This window comes from Haliaeetus leucocephalus, unplaced genomic scaffold (genome assembly GCF_000737465.1).
Source record: "Haliaeetus leucocephalus isolate CR32 unplaced genomic scaffold, Haliaeetus_leucocephalus-4.0 Scaffold162, whole genome shotgun sequence".
NCBI lineage: Eukaryota > Metazoa > Chordata > Aves > Accipitriformes > Accipitridae > Haliaeetus > Haliaeetus leucocephalus.
This window is the reverse complement of record NW_010972598.1, coordinates 15,632,608-15,656,882: the sequence shown is the minus strand read 5'-3', so window position 1 is coordinate 15,656,882 and position 24,275 is coordinate 15,632,608. Positions and strand designations below refer to the sequence as shown.

Genomic DNA, 24,275 nt, shown 5'->3' with positions numbered 1-24,275 from the left:
CACGTGCTGAAGCTCAAGGGTATGGATCTAAACTTTCTGTGAGGTCAGGGAGGATTTTTGGCTGGGCTTGGTCAGATGGATACCCACCTGGATATCCACGAGGCTCCTGTAAAGCTTGAAAGCTTTTGCTTCCCCTTTGCTTTGACTCAGAATAAAGCAGTGTCTGAAATGTTCCCAGTTAAAAAGCGATACTTGAAGTGTTACAAAACACCTGTGTTAACCTGTGATTGCAGATATACCCTTGGCTGTAAGAAAGGTTTTTATTAAACACTTTGAGAAGTTTGTGCTCCTTTTTGTCTCAAAGGGGATGAGCACCAGAGATGTTTGCTGTACAGTCTGATTGTAACTTCAGTGGGACTGTAACCTCACACCAAAATGTTGCCGTGGGATGTTATGTGAATGTGTTTAAAATGAAGAAGGGAAGATTGAATCGTAACTATTGATATGAAGGGAAGATCAAATCTATTATATGTAGGGAGAGATGGACAGACTGATCAACTTGACTTGCCCAGTCTGTCTCTTTCCTCCAGTAAGAAACGCTGCTTTGTGGATTTAGGATGGCTTTTGTTTTGCTTGGTTGTTCCCATTAGGATGCATTTTCTTTGCACTCCCGCTGTTGTGCTGGCGTGTTCTCTGACCATGCTGGCAGCATGAGAACAGGTCTGCTACACTGGAGACACTGACCTTTCCTCCCTGGCAATTCTCTCCTCATTGGTACTTCGGACAGGATTTTATTGTTACTGCTTTTTTTTTTTTTTAAATATATCTATACATAAGCAGCAAATTACTAAGCCTTGCAACAGGAATTTGCCTCTTTCTTTCTTGGAGGCAAAGGTTGTGTAGGGAGTAGCATCATATTCAGTCACCCAGTCTGAGGAATACCCGAGACGCACAGATCTCTGGCCTGGAAGCAGCTCAGAGGTAGTTTGACCTGAGATAACTTGGTGCTTCTGTGCTGCAGTTTCTTATCAGGCAATTCAAATGTGGCCAGGCTATCTGACAGAGATAAGAGGGTGAAAAGGTCCAGTGCGTGGGAGGGGAGTGGGGACAGGTGTAAAACAGTGACAAAACCCACAAATCCCCATGCAATGCGTGGCGAGGCACAGGACAGCAGCAAAATAAACTGGAATGGGGGGAGCCTTGGTCCCCCACCTCACCATAATCTCCTCCCCTCCAGCAGATAAAGAGAGGAAAATACCATCTTTTGACAGATCATTTTGCTTGCTCTGGTAGAAAAGTGGTCATTGAAGGCCAAAGAGGCAATTCCTGGTCACAAGGTAATTTGGAATGAGAAAGAGTCAAATTATTTGCCTTGTGACATCCCTGATAAGTCTGGAGTCTTTCTGGCCTGAAGCAAAGAAAATGCATCTTAATGTGGGTGTTGGCTCCGTGTGGGGCAGGGGGAGTTAAATAAAGCCAAAGACTGTTCAGCTGCTAGCAGAAATGAGTGACTGTAGATTCACCTGATGTTGTTATTTTGTGATAACAATATTTATTTTTAGTAATTGACTGCAATTATATTATATATAGGCTTCCTTATTTTTGTACTTTTCATACCGTTTTCCTGAGTGTGGTGTTGTACTTCTCAGCTCCCCTTTGCCACGATTGCTGCTCCTAGTCAGTGACAAATAAAAGAGAGAAAAAAAACCAACCAAACAAAAAAAACCAGCCACCCATTTTCTGGGGTAAGTTGTGATGTGTTTGGGTTTCTGTGCTCCTCTGACTCCTTCGCAACCCCTTAGGAAGGACACCTGCCCCACCACCCTATCCCAAATCCCTCATCCTGTCCACTGGGAAGAAGGACCGAAGCTGGGAAGGGATTTGTTTCTTTGTACTGACAGTCCCTCCACAACCAGGAGGGCAAGGGAGGGCACAGGTAGCACCAGACCACTCAGAGAGCAAGGGAAGGAGCGAGTTGTTCATGCCTGGAAGAAAAATATCAAGATAAGGCTCACGTAAGCTCTTACTCCATAGCCCACATCCTCACCACGCTGCAGGGTGGCGGTTCCCCAGCAGCAAGGGCAGACGTGCATGGGGGTGCGCAGGCCAGGGCTGCATTTGCAGGCAGCAATGGCTTTGCCAGGGTGAGCAGGGGCAGCGGGTGGCCCTGGGAGCCAGCGGGGTGCAAGGGCAGAGCAGGATCCGGACCTGAATGGGAGGTGCTAAGCCCTCAGCACAAAGCAGGAGCCCTGTGGCAGCTCAACCCACCAACAAAGCTTAAGATTTCAACCCTGGCATTACATAAAAAAATGGGGTTTATGTACCTGTTCTCTTCTGCCATTAACAAGCAGCCCATATTTCTTTCCACTGAATCAATGACACATTTTAAAGACTTGGTACTTCTAGTTAAAAAAAGAAAAACTGCTTACTTAAGTATCTAAATACCAAGTTCAATGCTGTAGCAGATGAACGCCTTAAAATGCTTCTGCCTTCTTCCAAAGAAGTGTGACACAATACAAGGTTATACAGAGGTGAATCCACAGGCTGAAGCCAACAGAAAAAGCTATTCATGGCAGAAAAGGATAGAACCGGTGAGTATTCCACTTGAAATCATTTATTGACAAGTTGCCATGTTTTTCCATCTTGCCTAACACATTTTTATCCTTGTTTTAAAGTACAAATGGTTTTAATACTCTTCTGACAACATTAAAAAAATAGGCTAAAGAGGCAAAATTCCCACTTTGAATCAAAAAATCCTGCTGTAAGAATTGAAAATTGCAATAGACAAACATAAAACCCAACACATACAAAGAACGAACAGAGTGTCTCTTACACTTGACCATTCGTCAAACCAACTGAAAAGGAATCCATTGTTCCCAGCTCTTACTTCGGATCCTGTGACCTTGCTTAACTGATGTGAAGTTTGCGTTAAACACATACAACTCAAAAGGCACTCAAAGGTCACAAGTTCCTGAGCTAAAATGGGATATATTCCCAATGTAACAGTTAAAACAAGTCACAAAAAACAATGTTTAAAAACTGGTATTTGGTTCATGTGAGTATAGTAAGCATTCAGTAGAATCCTAGCTGAAAGCTGCTGCTGTATAATAGACTCAAAATGATGGTGAGTACATTAATGAGTATTTTCAGTACATGGAAAAAAATAAACAACTGACAAGCATCCTTATTAGCAAATTCACGTGCTAAAAAAGATAAATATTTGCTGCAATGTTTTAAAAAAAGCCCAAGAACAAGAAAGAAATGTACGTATATGAGATGCAATAAAGGCTTAAAAACAAGCAGGTTTGAAAGTCTGTACAGTTCAATAACTAACGAAAGTTGACAGGCAACATTTACATAGATGTATTTGGCCCTAATGGAAAAAGACCACAAAAGTAAGCAGAATGCAGATCTGGTATTCACAGATCAGTTATTAAAAAAAAAAAAAACCAAAACCACACTAACAAAAAACACACGTCCTACCATGTGTGCTCAGAATCTGACAGATAAGTTCATAAGATGTCATTCATGAAAATTCCCTATTTCCAATTTGGCTCAGTTTTCGCCCAGAAAAATAAAAATGTAACATTTCTCAAATATGGAATGGCTACTGTCTGAAGGTGCAGAACAGAAATAAAACAAAAATATGGGATAACTAGTTTTGGCCTATATAATTTCTGATCTTCTCTTCAGATATGCATAGGAGTATACTAAGGCCATATATATTTGCTACAGTGTAAGGCCTTTTTTGTTGTCAAAGCTCTGTGCGTCAGCAGGGCATTTAACTTAAAGCAGGCATACAGAGTTATAGAAGTGCTACTATATTCCACTGAAGAGGTCTCAGGTTTCCAAATTATCTAGCAGTGCCTCACTGTCAGCCTTCTTCTCTGGCGATGTGTACAAGAAGTTACAGCAGATATAGAGTGGGAAGATCAGGAGTCGACTGTCCAAATTCATTACTACCTGCTCCTGTGAAGCAAACACAGTGGACATTTGCATAGTAAGTGATGCCATTAGAGGGAAGTACATCAAAAAGCACACAAGATTGATACTAACTGTCATTCTATAAATTTTAATTACTAGGTATTAAAAAGCAGAAGATAAAAAAACCCCAAGATAGTAATTCACCTTAAGCAGACGTTTTATAATATTAACACTGATGAGATATTCTCAAAACGCTTACAACCCTTTGATGCAGTGCTGCCAACCCTTCTGCATCAAAGATAACAGAACCATAAGAAATGGCTGAGCAAACATCACCTTCAAGCACACTGGAGAGAAAGGGAGACTTTTCTGCCACTACCAGTTTCAGGAGATTTAACCAACCAGGCCATCTATAATAGTCTATATTTCAAAGCAAATTACAGTTTGTTGGTAGGAATTTTTCAGTTTTACTCTAGGAACTGGTTTTTGGGTAGCAAAAGTGAAACTTCATGCTACAGTAAGGATGGCATTTAGAAGGAAAAGTTTTCTATGTACTCACCATCTATGTATCACTGCTGATTAGGATTTGAGAAAGTTGATGATCAAGACTTTCGTATTCCTTACTACATTCTGCTGTCACAGATGGGCAGAAATGGGCACATTCTCTTAAGAAACCTCCACTCCTCTCTGAAGCTTTTATTTATTTTTTTTAATAGAGTAATGAATACCATCCTTGAACAACATGCATTCTTTTAACTTTTCAGCTTACAATATAAATGTCTTCAAACAAAGTCCAAATTTGCCTCTAAATAAGCAGGAGTCTGATGGACATATTATTCAGATGGGTAATCTCCCCAGCACTGGAAGTCTGGGAAAGCAAGCAGTCGTCCAGCAGAACACTACACTAAGAGCAAATAGCTTCAGCAGCACCATGGGAACTAATTTCACTATTATCAACACTAATGAAATCCACACTACCCTACTCTAGTTACACTCCACAAATTAGCTTGATCTTCCACTGCCTATAAAAGGAACGCTTGAAATTCCACATAAGCAATGACAACAAGAAGAACAACTCCTCTTCAAAAGCATTTTTGACTTCTCAGCATTTTTTTCATGCCTTGGACTTCACAATTCAAGTTCAACAGCTCAAAAATCCACAAACATACCTGGTCCTTCTCAAGGGTTAGGATCTGATATCCTGTCGTTCTACTGCAAATAATTTTCCCACTGCTATCAAAAGAGGCTAGACGTAACCTAGGGATATAACAACAGTTAAATTACTTAAGTCTCCCATAACTTAAGTTTTTCCAGCACAAAGAGTTTCTCCCAAGGAGACAGAATAACATTTTCAAATGTAACTAACTTGGTGGCAACAAAATTTAATGCAAGCATACATGGAAAGACTTAGTTATGGTAAGACATTTTAGCATAAACCACAGGGTCTGCCTTTTTGGTTACTGTTTACCTGAAGGCTATGTTTCTCCGAGGCTGCAGACTGACTGATCCGCTGCATGGCTGATTCAGCGTATTCCGTTTGAAAATGATGTAACGATTTGTATATGTAACAAGAAGGTCAAAGCCAAAGTTGAATCCAGTCCACCGCCAGCAGTACTGAAGAACGTAAGTAAAAAAAAACCAAACAAACCAGTCTGAGTATTGGCTACACAACACCAACGATAAGTGCCACCTCTCCAACAAATCAAACTTGGGAATGGGATTCTCAGCTACAGAGATGTATGGTGGATTCAAGGATCCTTGCCAACACCTATTTGAAACATAAGACATCTTGGTAGGCAACCACTCACTTCAGCAGCCAACCCTTGCAGACAGATGACTACACGAGACAAGCTTAGTATCAGCTGCCTTCCAAACATAAAAAAATACATTTAACACAAGTGGTTCTAAAATACTTCTGCATTCTGGTAACTGGTGCTGTATTTCTGAGTAACACTTAACTACAGGATCCCATTCATGCTTAAAGCACTCCTTGAAGTACAACGTCCTTAGGTTAAGAGACTTCAGTGGGAAAAAAATTCATGTTTCCTGTTTTTTCACAAGACTTGTTACCTAAAGACATATATACATATGTATATGGAACACACAGGGGTTCTGGCTGTGACGATTACACATTTTATCTAGAAAGCTTCCTTTTCCAATTAAAAAGACATCATTAAATCAGAGCTATATTTTAACTGCATGTATTTTACAAGTCTCAAATGATAAGTCATGGCTACGTTCCCTCCTTTCACACACTAAAGTTCTTCCAAACATGGGCTTGCCTGCAGTGTAAGAACACAATTAAAACACTAATCCCTTATTCATCACAAAGACGGCAAGCGTTTTCATCCTTCTAGGGAGAACAAAATAATTTAACATACCATCTCCATTACATCTTTTTGATGCAGTTTGACAATTAAGACCTACATGTTTTGAAAATACCTAACATGTCTAAGACATGTCAGCTATGCACAGACTTAGCCACATGCCGTACTTACATCACCATCCTTTGCAAGTTTTCGACCACACCTCATGCTGTTACCTTCCAGTTCCTCTTTATTTATTTCTTGAGGCCTACAAAAAAACTGCATCTTTAAGGACACTTAAACAGCTTTGTGTTGTACTTTAACATGGGAAAGATGAACAGACCTGAGTAAACTGGTCTGACCACACAAGTGACCCTTCTTTGAGCAGAAGTTAAGACTAGATGACCTCCCAGGATCCCTTCCAACCCAAACTGTCCCATGAACATCCAACTACTCTACAAAACTGCAACATAAACCAGGTTGTGACACCTCATTTAGGTAGGACTTTTACAGAAGAACTTTTCCAGATAAGAAAATAATAGCTGTTGCAATGAAATACATTCTCCAATCCTCCTAAAAAAACTTAAGTCCTTTTTAAATGCAGTAGTCCGACTTACAAGGCACAAACATAAATGAGTGCTACTGTTAAGGAACAGCTGCAGGACTCTGCAGAATAGCAGTGCTATGAAGAAGCACCCACAGAGACATTGTGAAAAGATTTCTCAAGTGGCTGGTTATGCAACCTGTCTAAAAAAAGTTTACCCACAGTGATCATGAAGTGCCACAAGCCTCTTAATTCTGTAATCCTATACCAACATGAACTTGTTTCACCCAGTAATTTCCACTGGCGCTTCAACATGTAGAAAAAATCTTGCAGAGACAGCATAAGTAAAATCAGTCCCAGTTTTCCAGAAGTATGTTACTCACTTAACTTTACACATGATTACATCATTAATCAAATAAGCAACCATTGCCAGAAAGTCTTCAAGTTACACTGAGGACAAACGCTTAAAGTGAGTATTAAAAAACACAAAAAAAGGCCACCCCCCCCCCCCCCCCCCAAGTTAAATTATAAACCTGCACTATCAAACAATATACTTCAAGCTATATAAGCAAGAAGAAACGCAGCATCTGTTCTCTTCCTACTGTACACACACCACAAGAACTTGCGGCTATAGCTTTTACGAACAAACTCATTCTGTGGTCTTTTCGCCCCCTGTTTCTGTAAAAACCAATCCTGGAAGATTAAGTATTTTATGAGTAAGTTAAGCAAATAAGCTAATCATGCTAACCAAATTCATCCAAGAACCTCCTGTGTGCTTTTTCCACATCTTCTAGCTGAACTGGTTATGTAGCTGACCTAAATTCAGTAATGGTGATAAAAGATTTATTTCTGTTTAATTAGTGACAAATTTCACAAACATTAGTACATAATGTTCAGACAGACAGTAGTATTCCCCGCCTCTCAACTCCTTGAGCAGCCTCAGAAGATGCAAAACTTCCAGCTTTAACCACTTACACTGGCCTACCATATGCTTAGTGAACAGTCAAGTTATTCTATTCCGTTCTTGAACACTGCCAAAGAGACAATTAGAGTAAAAATTATTCCAGTCATGGACTCAAAAGGTCTGTCTTGCATCTGCCACAGAACAAATGTTTAATTAAAATGAAAAACAAAAAAAAGAAAAAAAAAAAAGAGATCCACTTTAGCTCAAGTAAACCTCGAGCAGCTACAGTTCAAAGTCACAAACTCCAGTATTACACTAAAAAATTCTCAAATTCTGAAGAGTGAATAAAATGTTTAGTCCTTTTAAATGCAAACTACATGAAGTACAAGAAAAATATTTCCTTCTCTAAAGTTATCAAAAGAGCAAACCACATCACACATTTCAAAGCAATATCATTTCCATGTTGGCAGTCTTAAAATAAGCAGGTGCAATTATGCTATGCACCAGGTGGGATATGAAAATAGAGCCTTACTTCAGCTCACTGGGAGTCAGACTTCACATTTTGTTCAGCTTACTAAGTTTGCATCTTTATCTCTAAGGGAAAAAAAAACGTGTTAAGATATTGATACAGCCAAAAAGTGTGAGAGGAAAGGCAGCAGAGCTGGATAAAAGGATGGTCTAATAAAACCTTAATTCTTTTCTTTCAGCTCCAGGTTGGCTGAATGTCCAAAATATTTGCTTTAATACGAAGGAACAGTTGCATGTCTTCCCTTCTAAGACACAAGTTACGAACCACAGGCATCTCGCTGCAGGGTGGCACTACAGCTTGCCAGTAGGAGACAGAGAAGTGATCTCAGGACTTCAAATAACGTTTATCTTCTCAGAGATTGCATGCTATAGACTAGCAACATTACAACTGAGTTGCAAATAACTACAGGGAAGCTCTTCACGCACGCATGTGCGTGCAACCCTCCCCATCTCCCTCCCACACAACTCCAGAGAACACCACGTTCAAAAACAATTAGTCCAGTATTGACTATTAAACAAACAGTAACCTGGATGCCACCTTGAACCATCAAGTTTGTAAACTACCAAAGTCAGAAGCTAAGACATATTGAGAAGAAACACTACATTTCACCCACTTCTTACCACAGCTATTAATGAAAGACCTTGGCAACAAATGCCAGAATAAGACATTCGGGCAAACAGATGTCTACTGTTAAGCAAAACTTTCTCTGCCCGAGATATTCAGTTTTAGCCATTTTTAAAAAAAGAAAAAAAAAAAAGAAAAAAAATCCCATACTGCAAAAGAGAAAACTAGTCAAGCAAGAAAAACGTGGAAAAATACTCTGCTCCTTCCAAGAGTCACTGAAATCATCAGCACTGTAGTTGAACATGAAAGTTGCTCATTTTAAAGCTGCTATGATCCCCATCATCACCACTTCAGTTTTGTATGAGCTTACTTTTTCAGAAGCATGTACATCTGATGGCTGACAATTAAAATACTCTCAGTGTATTACAGTGAACTACCAAAAGACATCAAAAATAAGCAAATACCCAGTCTTATCTTGTGTCAGAATTTTGATGACTATGTTAATACTCACTTTCATATTAACTGTGGTTCCCATACAAGCTAGAAGGTAACACTCAATGTACAATCGTCTACTGTTAGATACATAAATGCCAGCATTACAAGAAAAGTCTTCCCAAGAAAACAATAGTATCAGAAACAAGCAATGACCACCTGACATTAATCTTTAGGAGCTGAAATGATAAGATTAACAATTGCGTACTTTACTGTTTTCTGAAGCGCTGCTACTGACAAAGAGAACCACTTCTTAAAAATCTTGACTATTCTTAAGACCGAAGTCAGAGTTTTGGGGATTTTTTTACACTATTACATGTTAACATCAAAAGGAAGTAATTAAGGGAATATTTCCTATATAATACGCAATTAAGCCATGGAAGCCACTGCCACAGGGTATTGGGGACTAAAGCATAAGCTGTTTCAAAACAGAACTGTACCTATTTAAGAACAGGTCTATTGGTGGTTGGTTGTTCAGTAACAATCCAGCCAAAACCTCCATCTGGAAAATCTTCAACGACTCACTGCCAGAGAAGTACATCAAGACAACACTCACTCTTCACTTTAAAGGAAGATGGTAGATTTGTACCTCTCTACTGCTGAACGCTGTCACAGACTGCATGGCCTTTGGTTCAAATCAGGACAGTGGTTCTTATGCTTTTCAGACTGCAATTAATAAATGAAGCCTACCACTGCAATTGAACTTGCTCACATTCAGAACGGCAAACGCTGTGCTAATGGAACTGATGGAAGAAAATAAATAATTTGGTTTATTGGTTTTTGAAGGGTAACAAACATTTTGCAGCTTCCAGACCTGACATTTGCTCTCCACAAAGCACACCAAGAACCAGGAGAGAAGACAGAGGCAGGAACTATTCCCCCAGTTGCATTTTGGAGATTAAGGGACCTGGCTCAATGCAACATGGCAAAAAGCAAGCAGAAGGAAGGGAAACAGTTTGTGATCACACACCTATATGTGACATACATTAAATCAACATGCCTCACTGCCCAAGCCACCACCACTGACAACCCTTGTTAGGCACAGGCTCAAGAAACCCAACTACCCATTACACACACAGACACCAGTCAGGGTGTTACACAAAGTACAGCTACATGCAGATCTTGGAAAGGGCACAGAAACACAGCAGTTGTCATGGAACTTCCTCAATGGCAATGCAATGCCACCACAGTACAGCACAGGGTCTAGGAAGGAGAAAAGATAGGATATAAAATAGGAGTATTACGGAGAGAACAGGGTCTTAGCAGTGGAGAAGGATGCACTGCCTGGGAAAAGCTGGAGGTGCTTGCAGTACAGAGAGCTATCAAACATAAACACTGAGGGGGGGAAAGGCTGTGAAATTAGAAAGGAATGAGGCAAACAGGATGCCAAGCCCTGCTGGGTGCTGGGCCCTCACTCACTGTCTGGGAAGCTAGGATGGGAGAGGCGGGAACAAAGGTTAGTGTGGAGTTATCCCTGCATAAACAAAAAAATGACAAATTGTCTTCTACACCAATTCAGTTAGTTACATCGCACTGCAACCTCTTGCCCACCGAGGCCACAGAGGAAGGAAGCAGGACAGAAGAAAAGGCTTCTTCTCCATCTGCAGTACTTTTCCTAAAGTCATCCCTAAAATGCAAGGCTAAGAAGTTACTTTCACAGCCTCAACACATATTTCAAGGCAAAGTACCAGTGAGAAGCATTAACCAACATAAAAGAAAATACAAAACATCCCTCCCCAGCGTTTACCTCTGGTTGCATTATACAAGTTTGCTAGAGTTCTACTGTTTAAAGGATAGGAGATTGGCCAGCCCAAGGGAACAGACGGCTCCACAGAGAACAACAGAGTTTAAAACCACTGAAGTATGCTCCCCCCCACTCTTCTTAATGTAAACTCCGAAAGTTAATCATGTCAGAATTTATATGAAAGGAAGGTTTCTAATTTAAGTAATAAAAGAAAGCCTGTAATATACCTACCCAATATCATTGTCTTGTTCTGCTCTGAGCATGGCAAACCACTGCTGTTTGTAAACAGAGGACAGCCATTCTAAAATTAAAAAAAAATAAATAAGCTTGGTGTTGTCTTTGGAGCTGGGAAAGGGGATGTTCATAAACATTTGAAATATAGAAATAAAATTACATTGAAATAATAAGGTTACACTTATTAACTGGATGGCCTATGCAAACCCACCACCTGATAACGCACTTGTGTTACTCATCTCTAGGCCTCATCTACAGAAGAAGCGGTACAGATAAAAATCAACAACTAACACTAAGTAACTCGGGACTATATTCATCTTATCAAGCATTCACAATTGCCAGAAGTGATGCAACTCAACACATTTTCTCGGCATGCAAACTTTTGTTAAGCCAAGGAGCTTGTTAACAAGCTCTCGGGAGAAGATGCTGTTTTCTGAATCCCCAACAGAATTCTACAGAAGTTAAACAAGAAGAAAACAGAATCAAAGGATAAAAGAAACAGTGACTTGTCATGGATATGGTAAAAACAAACAGAAATTGTCCCCTACCAGGAATAAAGATAAATCATGTCTTCCTCCAAGAGCACCATAAAGATTTTATCGGCTGTATTAATTTGACAGTTGCAACCAAGATATAAAACAGAACAAAAACTACTAGCTTGCAAGTCGGTTACACAAACGGGATCACAGGCACCCAAAAGCAGAGTATGTAAATTCTTCTTAGTCAAGATAAACGGGACAAGTATGCAAGGTCACGTACAAGAACAAACTCTATGGAGGAATGGACTGGGATGATTGAACGCTGAGAACCACTGTTACCACAAAAACAAAACAGGTAGTTGATGAAGATGATAGAAGAGAGAAAAAGTGAGATCATAGTGCTGAGATTGCCTTAGAAGTCCCAGATGCAAAAATTAAAACTAGCCCTTGCCCTAATTACTCTAGAGTTAAGATTCAGATCAAAATGGGAATTAACCAAACTACAACAGAGAGTATAAAAATGAATCACGGAAAACTACACAGGTAAAGAACAGAGAATGGATGTGCTAGAAGGGAAAAAAAAAAAAGAGACAGAGCACCTTCTCTATTTTTGTGTATGTATGTATCTATTTCAGATGTTGTATTTCACCTGTAGTTAATCTGTTCATTTGTAAACATTAAGAGGGAAAACGCTGATTAGGAAATGTTCAGAAGTTACCAAGTAAAACAACAATGAACACTTCACTTACAGACAGACACATTACGTATTTCTGTCTCTTGCATTTTTTCTATGCAAACAAGAACAGACTCTGTTGTGAACTCCTAATACAGTATTTCAGTTTTCTCCTGCAGGTGCTATGCACATACAGGGTATTTAAAAAAAAAAAAAATTACACCATTTCTTTCAACTATTCAACACGATTTCCGTCTTTACCTCCTTGAGAACAATTTCATCTAGAATAATCTAAAAGGCTTATGCTACAATACAAACTACCCAGCAATTTCCACATTTGTAGATTCTCTCAGGTGCCATGCAATCACCTCAAATACTGGATGCTGGCAGCCAATAACCTGTTTGAAAGTGCACCACCAAGCTAAGTCTCCTTTTAAACGACAAGCAAGAGCTCCTGATCTCAACATAGCTTTTGGCTATGAACTGATATCAATGGATTACAACGGCTATCAAGTATTAAGCTCTAACAGCACTTCATTACACACAGAGGTCTCCACATTACGCTCTTCTTCCCTCCCCGCTCTCCCAGTTCTCTTGGGATTCAAGCTTTTTTTTTTTTTTTAATTAATCAGTGGTACAGTGTAAACACCAGATATTCTTCCTGCACTAACCTAACCACACGCTCATTGTCATCACACTACCTTTCCCACCACACAACTACAAAGCGACCAAGCCTATTTCTGCATTTATCACAGCTTATGAACTGTTTAACTACAAGAGTAAGCATTTTCCTGTCTAATACCTTGTGAACTATGCGAAAATTACATTCTTTTTTGCTAAGCACAAGCAAATCAGCCTCAAAGTTGCAATTAATCTTGTAACAATTTAAGAAACATTCTTCCTCTGACGTACATAGATAGGTTTCTGGGTTTGAGTATAGACACAAAATTTATCCACTGAAGAACACTAAGAAAAGGCTGCCCATCACAATTCTGGCAAGTGATAACAACAGCAACATTAAGAGAAGGAAATCAAGTGTACTACTGGCAAATTTCTGGTTTGCAACATCTTACATGCTGACAAAGCCACTTCACAAGGAAATAATTCACAGTTCTCCTGTCTCCTTCATTAAAGATCTAAAGGATCATTCACCCAAAGTTGCCTTATTTTTTATTACAGAATGAAGATGTCTTTGCACTTTGATTAAAATCTGTACCAATATCAGTCTTAAGTAAGATGGATTATATCTACTTTATACATCATTTAAGCATATAAACTATCACATATCAAAGATCAGATCTGTTCTTCTGAGATTTTTACGTGTAATATAAAATGTTATCACTTGCGTGAGGTCAAAAACTGCCCCATCTGCTGGAGGTAACCGATCAGACCATTCACCCAAACTGCACCTCGGCTGGACGCAGCTCTCTGGAATGCACTGCCTCCACCTGCTGTTCAGAGAACACTTTTAAATAGACGTTTTGAGCACAGGATAACCCGAGTTCCTTCGAATTTTACTTTGTCAGAACTAGTGCAGAAGACAGTGTCTTCTCCATCTGTTAAGGTATTAACTTAAACCAGAATTAGGAGTAGGGAAAGCCAGTACTTTTAAGCAATAGTAATTGTCCACTTTCACGCAAGAGATTGACAGATTTCAAGCAAGGAAAGGACCCTACCCTCTTCCCCACAGGTACCCCCTATCATAGGGAGCCATAATTCAGCTTTTGATAGCCACATTTTTTGAATGTTTCAAAGCATGAGAAAGAGGTGCTCAAGGTTATTCAGACATTCAGCTACAAAGAGCAACTAAGCCATTATTTCAGGCAGAGACAGGATACAGCAGTACAAAAAAGGCAAACTGAGTAAAACGACGCTCACTACATCACCTTAATGGCAAGGAAAGTGTTTTTAAAAACATCTAACAATTTGATCAGGCTAGCAGGCTTCAAAAGAAATAACCCAACAAGTCTGTTTTGGCGTTATATCATCATTGTGTTGACATCTATGGCAGCACGAAGGAAAAAGCCAATATGAGATGAAAAAAAAATTTTAATTTTGCAGGAAGACATCAGTGTAACTCAAAGACAGGTGAAATATTTACATATGGCAAGAGTCCAAAGCAAGCCCCAAGGCTACAAGTATGGGCAGATGACAAGAACACAGATGCTAAGAAGTTACAAATAAGAGCGATAAGCAGCTCAATAAAAGCAGTCTTAATTGACATTTGGCAATTATACCTATAAATAGACATCACAGACACACAGATGAATGGATAGTTATCATGTGGACAGGTATAAAAAAATAATATCAAAGCTGTGTACATGAGCTAGGAAAAAAAACCACCTGTCAGAGTTAAGATGCAAAATTCAATGCTAAGATTCAACTATGATAAGGGAACCCTGAATAGAGTGAAATGTGGAGCAAGAATACCAGAAGCCAAATTCAAAGGCAGAGCATGAGAAGTCCAAACACTGTTATAAGGAGCACAACTAACTGGGGGGGGGGGGGGGGGAAAAAAAAAAAAAAAAAATAAAAGGAAAAAGAAGGAGGGGCAGGTGTTCCACGAGATAAAAGATACAAATGATAGTGGAAAAAAATTTTCAAGTGAGAGCCCAACTTGATAACTCATTTCCAGTCTTACTCATCTATCCAGGTTTACACTTTTCCAAGCAAAGAACAAAGCCTATCTGTGAATTCGGACATGAGCAGCAAGATGAGAATGGGGCTTTTCATTTTTCAGTGATGATGTAATGTTAATCGCAGTAATCTATAGTAACATTAAATGGCATTTCACTCTATGGGCTTCAAAAAGCACCAGGACCTAGAATGAGGATGTATTTTATACAAGCAAAAATGCAAATAAAAGGACAAGAGAGCAATACTTAAATATCCTATCTCCTCCAAAAACATCCTAAGTATACATTAGCAAGTGACACTTGTCTTTGAAGATTGGAGAAGAGTTCACAGCATCTTGTACTATCACTTTTCATTTTCAGGTATTATTCCAAATTCTATGAAAATCTATCCAGCTCTTTTTAGAAAGATAATGGCTAGAAGACACTTGAGTCCCAGCAAGTTTTGCTCTCTTAAAAGTTTTTTTGCATGTCTGGGGCTCTGGGGTCATTTAAACACTGATATTGTACTATGTATTGATTATAGAGTATTTTGATAAACTGACTGATCAACAAAATGCTTAGCACACCTACATGTAGTGCCTTTTAAGACTTTTACACATGTAAATTTAATATTCAACTTCTGCTGAATCTTCAGCCACAATTCAGATGTTGGAGATAAACATGTGAGTGGTAAGACCAGTAAATGCACCTAGATCCTCCCAATTAGTCTAGGGTAGGACAGGCTAGGAAAGACACACAGAACTTGATCAGAGGAGTACTCACTCACCTGAGGGTATTAGGGAATCTCTCTCAATAATTCTGGCTGATGCCAAGTCACTGATGATATACTGTAATCTCAAGTGCGTGAATACCGACAGGAATGCATTCCCCTGTTCTGATTCCAGGAACGCAATGTCATCCTCAAAATCTGCAAGACAGAGCACCTGTATTACAATTTATTTTCCTAAATATTTTCCAGACCCTATTGATATTTGAAATTGAGTTTTAACTTACTGATCAGAGAAAGGTATTATGGACAGGCAAATCACGATTTGCAGCTAAAATTAAGAAATTACTTACATTCAAAACTTTTCAGCAGAAATGTTAGACCAACCTTTTCCTCTTTTGAAATACACTAGTGCCTTCTAGTGAGAAGGCCACAAAAGCTTACCCTAACTGAACAATAGCAAAAGCAACAAAGCAAAAATAGTGACCATGTCTGCTCACTTGAAAACATGTGGACAAAACAGTGAAAAAGCTATCACTGTTGAGAATCTGATGCCAGGGACTGCTGGCAGAGGCAAGCTTTCCCAGTGAAAATGGGAGGAAGTTCAGAAGTGGAGGAAGACTATCATATTTTACCTCTAACATGCATCTTCCCCAATCCAAGGCCATGCCAGTTAGTCTTACCTTTCCTACGCTTGGCAAACCAGGCATCAGCTTCGGTTAAGAGTTGTTTCAAAGACCCATTCCAAGAAGGCACTAGCTGAAGGAACATCCACTAGGTAAAATAAACAAACTCTAGTGAGTAATTGAAGAAGTTTTCAAACAAGTCATAGATGCATTATTAAAGGAATCTTTTCACAATGCATTAATTCCTACAAAGATTCTGATACTCTATTAAATACTTTCAGTAAATACCAAAAAGGCTAAAATTCTCATCACGTTACAAATCAACTAGTACACAGGAGTTCAACTTCGTGAAGCCCCAGCCAGCCCCTTTGCCAAGTACCTTTTTGAGAGCAGTATACACGTCCATTTCCACTTGCATTACAAACAGGTTAGAAGAGCTAATAAGCTGTTTCATGAGGTTTATGCTTAAAAAAAAAAAAAAAAAAAAAAAAAAAAAAAAGTCATACGAGTTCCGAGACAATATACACAGAATCAAGAAAACAAGCTAGGTTAACAAGCAACCATCAATAGCCTAGAAAGTAATTTGTAGTAAGCTATATATTTTGGAAGAAATTGTACTTCAACACTGAAAGTTAACTGAAGCCTGAATACCTGAGTTCTTTGAAGAGTTCAACACTCTGGTGAGTCATCAGGTTATTCAAGAGCCATTCAAGGCACCTAGATTAAAAGCAAGGAATTAGTACCTTCATTTTTTTCTTATATATGTCAACATTCCAGCAACAGTTGCTCAGGGTGACAAAGCCTGATTATGTACCATGTGATTTTGAAATACTGCTTTAACCCAACACATGAATGCATAAAAATATGAAAAAGAGTTATTTCAAAAACATGATGTTTACCATAAAATCTTCTAAAAAATTTTCTAAAAACTCTTAAAGTTGCACTTAGTTTCTCTCAGGCTACAGTGAAAGCTAAATTCAAAGTACTATTAATGCCACAAAAACTTCTGAGAACACACAAATTCACAGCAGAAGGAAGCAGTTAGCACTAACCTCAGCATTCTGCTCCCAAATGTGTAATTATCCCTCCTAATTAAGATAAGGTTAAGCTTAATTTCTGAATATTAAAGCAGTTTTGTGATAAAACAGTCAATGATCACAAGTATTATTTCATTGTCCCACTGAAGACCAAACATACTGTCTTTACTAATATACTTCACTAATTCATTCATTCACAGCACAGGCCAATCAATCTACCATAATCTACATCAATTTTAAGGTAATTGATCACAGTAGAAACTCAAAAACTAAGTAGGACAAGCAGAGTCCAAGTCAGATAGATTTAAAAAATAAAAAATTAACTTGGGCATTATTTTACTGTCTGTAAATTCACATGTTTAATTAGCAATGTACAAAGCAGCTTAGAGAAAGTAATTCTTACTTTTTCTTCACAGAGTCTAACCCGTATGTCCCCGCTGAATTATAATAACCACACACAGTTTTTGCATTAATGGTTTCCTTCATTGTTTCACCACATTGCTGGATTAAGCCATCCTGTGGGGAGGGAAAAAACCCACAAATATTCAAAGTTTTAATTTCCCAACAGGAAGTGTCAAAGATTGTGCAGTTCATACAAATTCTCATGCCTGAACAATTACCAAAGTCACAAGCGCTACAGTGACCTATGCTACACTACCCAGAATTTTTAAACCAACTTTCCTCAGAAAAATAGATTCTTTTCTTAAGAATATATCACATGAAAGAAAAGCTTAATGAATACCTTCAGGGTAGAACAAATGAGCTGTTAAAACATACTTTAATCTACTTGTAGATATGATTCTCAAAGCGGCACCTAATATTACAACGGAATCTTAGTCATAGCATTTTTAAATAAAACCACTGCATTACGTTTGGGTTTTTTCCCCACTTAGTCTGAAAAGATGATTCATTTCCCTGGGTGAAACAGTACACGTGTGTGAGTATCTGAACTGTTATCTTTATCTGAAAAGAAAGCATAAAATATTGCATATTTATTACTTACAAGCTGCAGCATGCAGGCTGCTGCTAGAAGTGCAACTACTCGACTGGGTTTTATTAACACATCATCTCTATACAGCGAGCCAAAAGCCACCTGCAGAGCTGAAAAGAATACAAGTGTCAAACAAAGATAGGGCATTGAGCATGGATAACTAAAAGAATCCTTAAATATAACCAAACCACTTCAGTGCACGCATTCTCTACAATCTTATTTTGCCCTGGATAGAAAGCTAGTATTTACCTGCCCAAGCGCACACAAAACCAGAAAACACAAAGCATGGCATTAACCAATAAAATACAGTCCTTTTCACCATTTAAACAAAATATTCATCTTAAAACAGCCACCAAGTCACGCCATGGAGCAATGTGGAGAGCAGTAAAACTAGATAAAAGGAAGTTAAACCTCATGATCCTTCGCTGCAATTGATCACTAGCATAATGTTGAGGTATTACTACGATGTTACAAGTTTCTCTGCAACTCTTCTGAAAAACACTACTTTCTCACTCCGTGGTGCTTGGAACCATAGCGAAACATTCCGTTGACTCACATCGGTCCCCTGCAAGCACTCACTTGGTAGCTTTGCAAGACCAGACAGATGAAGATGTGATTCACACTCTAACACTTGGGTCTCCACAAGCGTTGCACACATTGATCTCAAGAGCCCCGATACCAAAACAACAGGACAAGTGGTTGCTTTTCAGCTGTGCTTCCCAACTCAAAGGTACAAAAATTAATTCAACTCTACTGGTGACCTGAGTTAAGCTTAAAAATCAATGAGCACAGAACTCATTCTCTCAAGTTTCTTATTTACTAGTTTGAAAATTATTCTTAAAAAAAACCCCAAACAAACATATTTTCATCTTTTTTTTGTCAGGTTGAACTTAACCTCCACCTTCAGAGTTTACGTTAAAATAAAAGGTTCCTACTTACCTTCTATATCAATATTTTGGTCGGGAATCTCCAACTCTATGACGTTCATGCTAGATTCTTTCCAAGATCCACTGAACATACTGGAAAAGTAGCCTGACTATATGACAGAAGAGGAGAGAAAAAGAACTCAAGTAAAAGATTTCATTCAAATTAAAACTGTCAAAAGCAGCACATGGAACAAAAACGCAATAATATTTACCTTTATGCAGAACAAAATGTATTAAGGGAACTTTTCACAAGCTAAAACATTCTGATATACTTGAGAAAGAGCTAATTGTATTTGTTCTATTTCTGAAAGTGAAAATGCCTATAGAAAATTTGGACTACATGTCTGTAATCAAAGTAAAGAGCTTTAAAAGGCCAGCAAAGCCACATAAGCTCTTTTCCTACAAACCACACCACCAATGGGGATATAATTAGTCCAAGAACTAAGTCCTTAATGTTACCGACGGACAACATATCCTGCAGGCATTAGGAAATGCCAGTTTGGGTATTGGAGAAAAGAAAAAAAAGCATGCAAGACATACAAATTAATGTACAAAGTTGTAGTCTCATACCAAGGACACATACACATACACCATTTATGTAAATATACCTTTTATTATAAAGTGTAAGGCATATAAAACTAGAATTTGATAGGTTTCCATCCAAATGAAGTGAAATATACTGCTCTACTAGGATTCATGATTTTCCTTCTCAGCAGGAGATGTGCCCATTATGAGATGCTATCACTCACTGAAGTTTACCTGAGAGATCAAAAAAATAAAGTCTATTTGTACAGCACCATATTCCCTGACCTCTTAACTCAGCATTTCAACTCAGGGCAGCAAACAACATAAAATCCAATTTTGATTTTATTTGATCATGTAAATATTTCTATACCTTCAGCATATCCTCTAACTATGATGACATACAACACACTACTCTCAAAACCAGGACCTTATCTTACCAATCCCCATGAAGCTACCTTAGCTTTTCCACGTAGACCAACTCCTCAATTTCATGAGGAATTATAATTTTAGTAAACAGCATCAGAAAAAAGAAATCCTCCATTTCTCAGATCTGCCGTTCACTGGCAGAGCAGCACCTTACTGTCATTTAACAAACTAAATGCAGTAACTTGAGAGACTAGAGAAACAGAAACATTCAGACTGAGGTAGTCTGCTCAACAAGGCAGAGGAGGAGTCGTCACTTCATTAAGAGTAATTTACAAGGAGAGTTATTTTTAACCTCCAAAAATATTTTACCTATAGTAACATAATTCCAACGACAGAGCATGAACTGAAATAGAAACCTGACTTACAAGAACAGTTAACTTAACCACAAAATTTCATCTCGCAGGAACATCAGTTGGACAAGGCCTCTACAGAAGAAAATCGCAATTTTCAAAGTCTGTTAAAAAGCATCCACAGAAGCGATTTAATATTCAATTTTAGTCATCAACCCGCACTAAGTTTTAAGTAGTAGCTTCACGAACTTGAGACATAGCAACAACAGAATCACAACAATGATTAAAAACACCATGGCCAACAACAGTCTGAGGATGAACTGGCAATGTGCCTACCCTGTTTATGCTGCACAACGTAAGTCTGACTGTCCAACCCGCTTATATCCTCCCTTTGTTATATAGAGTCCAAAGTGAGTGGACAATTAAAGCTGTGTCTGCCAGCTGCCCTCCTTGGTCAAACACATCCACTCTTCTATCCAGAGATGGCTGCCACTGGTCAATCTTGGCCTATACAAAAATTACTTTCCTGCCCTCATTTTATGCTCTTTAAAACGCTTTGACGCATGTAAAATAAAAGGCTTTTTCCTACAAGGAAGCAATGAAATTTCCCTTGCTGTGGCGAATGCAAGTAATTGCTGTACCTGCACCGAATCACGGCATTAACACAACAACAAAAAAATCAAGAATTTGCTTCTACCATCACTTGTTACACCAGAGAAACTGCATGCAACCTGCTGAACATCTCACAGTGACATCTTCATTTTGTAACACATAAAACTGCTTTGTGTTTGACTACAGCTAACAAAGAAGTGCACACATTTTCAGGTATAGTACCTGACAGTTACTTTCTCTTCTCGCTTCAAATAAATTGCTTCCAAGGTTAGACTCCCACTTTAAAGTTAACGGCACAACTGAATTAGACATTTCAAGACAAAGCCATGGTTTCTCCCCACTTCTGTCACAGGAAAAGTAATAAAGAGAACAGACAGTAAAGATAACAGTACCTCTTCACTCCAAAAACACAAAAAGTAACACAAAGAATTTCACCTTAATACAAGCCCAAAACAAAATGCTGGTAGAAACAGCACCTTTTTTTGTAGGTACGCACTAAGGTTTAGTCCTTTTTTGAGCTTCTGTGCATACCTTCCTCGTGCAGCAGCAAGAAAGCCTTCATCCAAGGATGAAGGCTGCATAACAAGTACAGAGACCCAGCTCCAGCAATTTCACTTCAGGTTCCTGTAGCTGAGTCCCAATGAACAGTAAAATTGAACTGAATTAGGATGTGCTTTACAAATCCATTCTGGAAGTGCTTTCTTTGCCCCGCAATAATACTAACATCGCAGAAGACTCTCAGCCATTTGTTTAGCAAACAAGAACACGTTCTCAGGACATCAAAAGACAATTTTTAGCACTGTTTTCACAAAGGATGCACCAAGGTTAAGATGAGTAGATTAAAAAAATTAAATAGCAAGAGATGGAACTGAAGAAGAAACTTTTCAAACAGGAAGCTACAGCTACGTTTCCTAACATTACTGTTGAAAGCACAACACAAGTTTTTTAACTGTTTGTGTCCACTAAAAAAGTAATGAGTCTGAAATATAAGGAGAAAAAAAAAAAAAGAAAAGAAAAAAGAAGTCACACTTAACATTTACCAGATATTCTTTTATTAAAAATACAGTTTCTATCATGAGTAAGAAAGCAGCCACTTACCTGACACAAATATATCTTATGCAAGTTCCACTCCTCTCCCAGAGCACAAATTTTGATGTCACTGTTCTCCCCATTCAAAAACAGAGTTTGATAAATATACTTAGAAGTGCTTTTCAATTTTTTCCTACAGAAAAAGGCAAACAGAGATACGGTCCCTCAAATTTTTCCTGTTACAGAAGCAACACTACGTATAAAGTACTCGACAGGGTTTTTTCTCTCCCCACAACGGGCTGCCCACCCCCCTGCCGCCGTTGCCCCCCACGTCCTCGAACGACTTCCCCTCTCTTGTTTACTGCGGCTGCTGCTGGGACCTTTCCAAAGCAAACGAGAAACTAACCCCTGCCCCAGGCCCACGACCAACCAACCCCACACCAAAAACCTTTCCCCCCCCATCTGCCCCCCACCTCCTTCCTGCACCACAAGCCGCCGCAGACCGGGCTCGGCCCTCGAACGTCCCAACCCCTGCCCCCATAACCCGCCACCCGCTCCCGACCTCGCCAGGCCCCTCAGCCCCTCGCAGCCCCTTCTTCTTGCCTCGCCACCCCAGGCCCACCGCGACGGCCGCCGGCCCTGCAGCCCCTTCCCGCCACCCGCCCCCTGACAGACCCACGGCCGCGACTGAGGCCCGCAGCCCCCTCAGCTGGCCCCCTCAGCCGCCGTGCCGCCCGGACCTGCGGGGGGTGTTGAGGAGCCGCTCCTCCCGCTCGGCCTCGCCGTCGCTGTCGCTGTCACCGGGCCCCTCGGCCCCACCGCGCTTCCTCTTGCCGCCCCGGCCACCGCCGTCTCCGGCCGCTCCATCTCCGCGCGGGAGGCCCACCCGCCGCCTCAACACCCGGCTGCTCAGCGAGCCCATCGCCACTCCGCCGTCGCCTCCGCCTCCTTCTCCTCCTCCTCCTCCTCATGAGGCCGCCCGGAGCGGAGCGGAGCGGGGACGGCGACGGCGGCGCCTCAGCAACCGCCGGTGGCGGCCATTGCCGCCGCGCCTCTGCGCCTGCGCGGAAGGGGGGGCGGTGAGGGCGCATGCGCGGCAGCGGCTACGCTCTGCGCATGCGCCACCTGGGGCGGGGCGGGGCGGGCTCCGGGTGGGCGTTGGGGTGGAGGCGGCGGGCGTCCCCGCGGTTTCCTCGAGTGCCGTAGGAAATAAAAGCAATAACGCGAGCTAATGCTCTGCCTCAGCGTCATCACGGCTCTTGCTTGGCGGTGGATGACCGAGAGGAACTGTTCGGGTTACTGAGCTGCAAGTGGGACCAGCAGCAGCAATGTAACTGCAGCGTTTGGGGGGGGGGTGGTGGTGCAGGCCTGCACCCCCAAATCTGCCCCCCACACAACCCCCTCCCCGGTGATTTCCCCCAGACACAGCATGGGTATGGGATTTTATAAACCATTTCTCAAAGCACTGCTGGAGTGGGGTTCACAGCATGCCCGTGGGATTGGGCCCACGGAGATGGGGGCAATGGATTCGCCCCTTCGTAAGGAGCTGGAGCCATCTCCTCTCCCCCCGTCGCGACGTTCCACCCGCCCTGGGCACCGCGCTCTGAGGCTGAAGCGCCCAAAGACATCTCCCTGCAGACTCTCCCCACTCAACTGGCGTGTGGAGGTCTACGCTTGGGAGAAAAAGCACCTGTGGAGCACAGAAGTTGTTGGAAAAACAAGGACACGGTTATTTCACCATTACCTCTCCCAGAATACACAACCATGGGAGAAGGTATGGAAAGGAATTGTTTATTAATTTTTAAAAAGTCAGCAACATAACATGAGGCATTTATACACAAAACCAAGCCTGAGTGCATCTGTTCGCCTGTTGTACTGGGTAAGACAATTTTTCTTTCACTGAGCAGAAGGCTTCAGTAGAAGTGGAAAAAGCTCTGCCTCCTCTCCCACCAAAACGAAGGAATGTGTCTCTAATTACAGCACAGAGAGCAAGAATGAAAATTATTTTATTTGAGGCCACAGAAGTATCTCCTATTCAAGCCAACAGTAGCCTAATTTAGAAGAAAATGAGTGACAGAATTGGGTGTAGGCCATATCGGTATTTGTGCCTTCAAATTCTAACCTCAGTCTGATGCCTT

General features: G+C 40.3%; 1 protein-coding gene across 1 annotated transcript; it reads right to left on the bottom strand.

Annotated features, from left to right (window-relative positions):
* Positions 1 to 744: 744 nt before the first annotated feature.
* On the bottom strand, positions 745 to 23,158 carry GMCL1 (germ cell-less, spermatogenesis associated 1). Its single transcript, XM_010562912.1, has 15 exons — positions 22,878 to 23,158; positions 22,207 to 22,330; positions 19,269 to 19,365; positions 18,342 to 18,439; positions 17,742 to 17,854; positions 16,953 to 17,018; positions 16,681 to 16,765; positions 16,359 to 16,449; positions 15,736 to 15,876; positions 11,179 to 11,248; positions 6,363 to 6,438; positions 5,333 to 5,478; positions 5,034 to 5,121; positions 2,265 to 3,909; positions 745 to 1,614 (listed from the first exon to the last, which is right to left on the bottom strand). The coding sequence occupies exons 1-14, from the start codon at positions 23,057 to 23,059 to the stop codon at positions 3,781 to 3,783; spliced, it is 1,506 nt and encodes a 501-aa protein (XP_010561214.1). The 5' UTR covers positions 23,060 to 23,158; the 3' UTR covers positions 745 to 1,614; positions 2,265 to 3,780.
* Between the last annotated feature and the right edge of the window lie 1,117 nt (positions 23,159 to 24,275).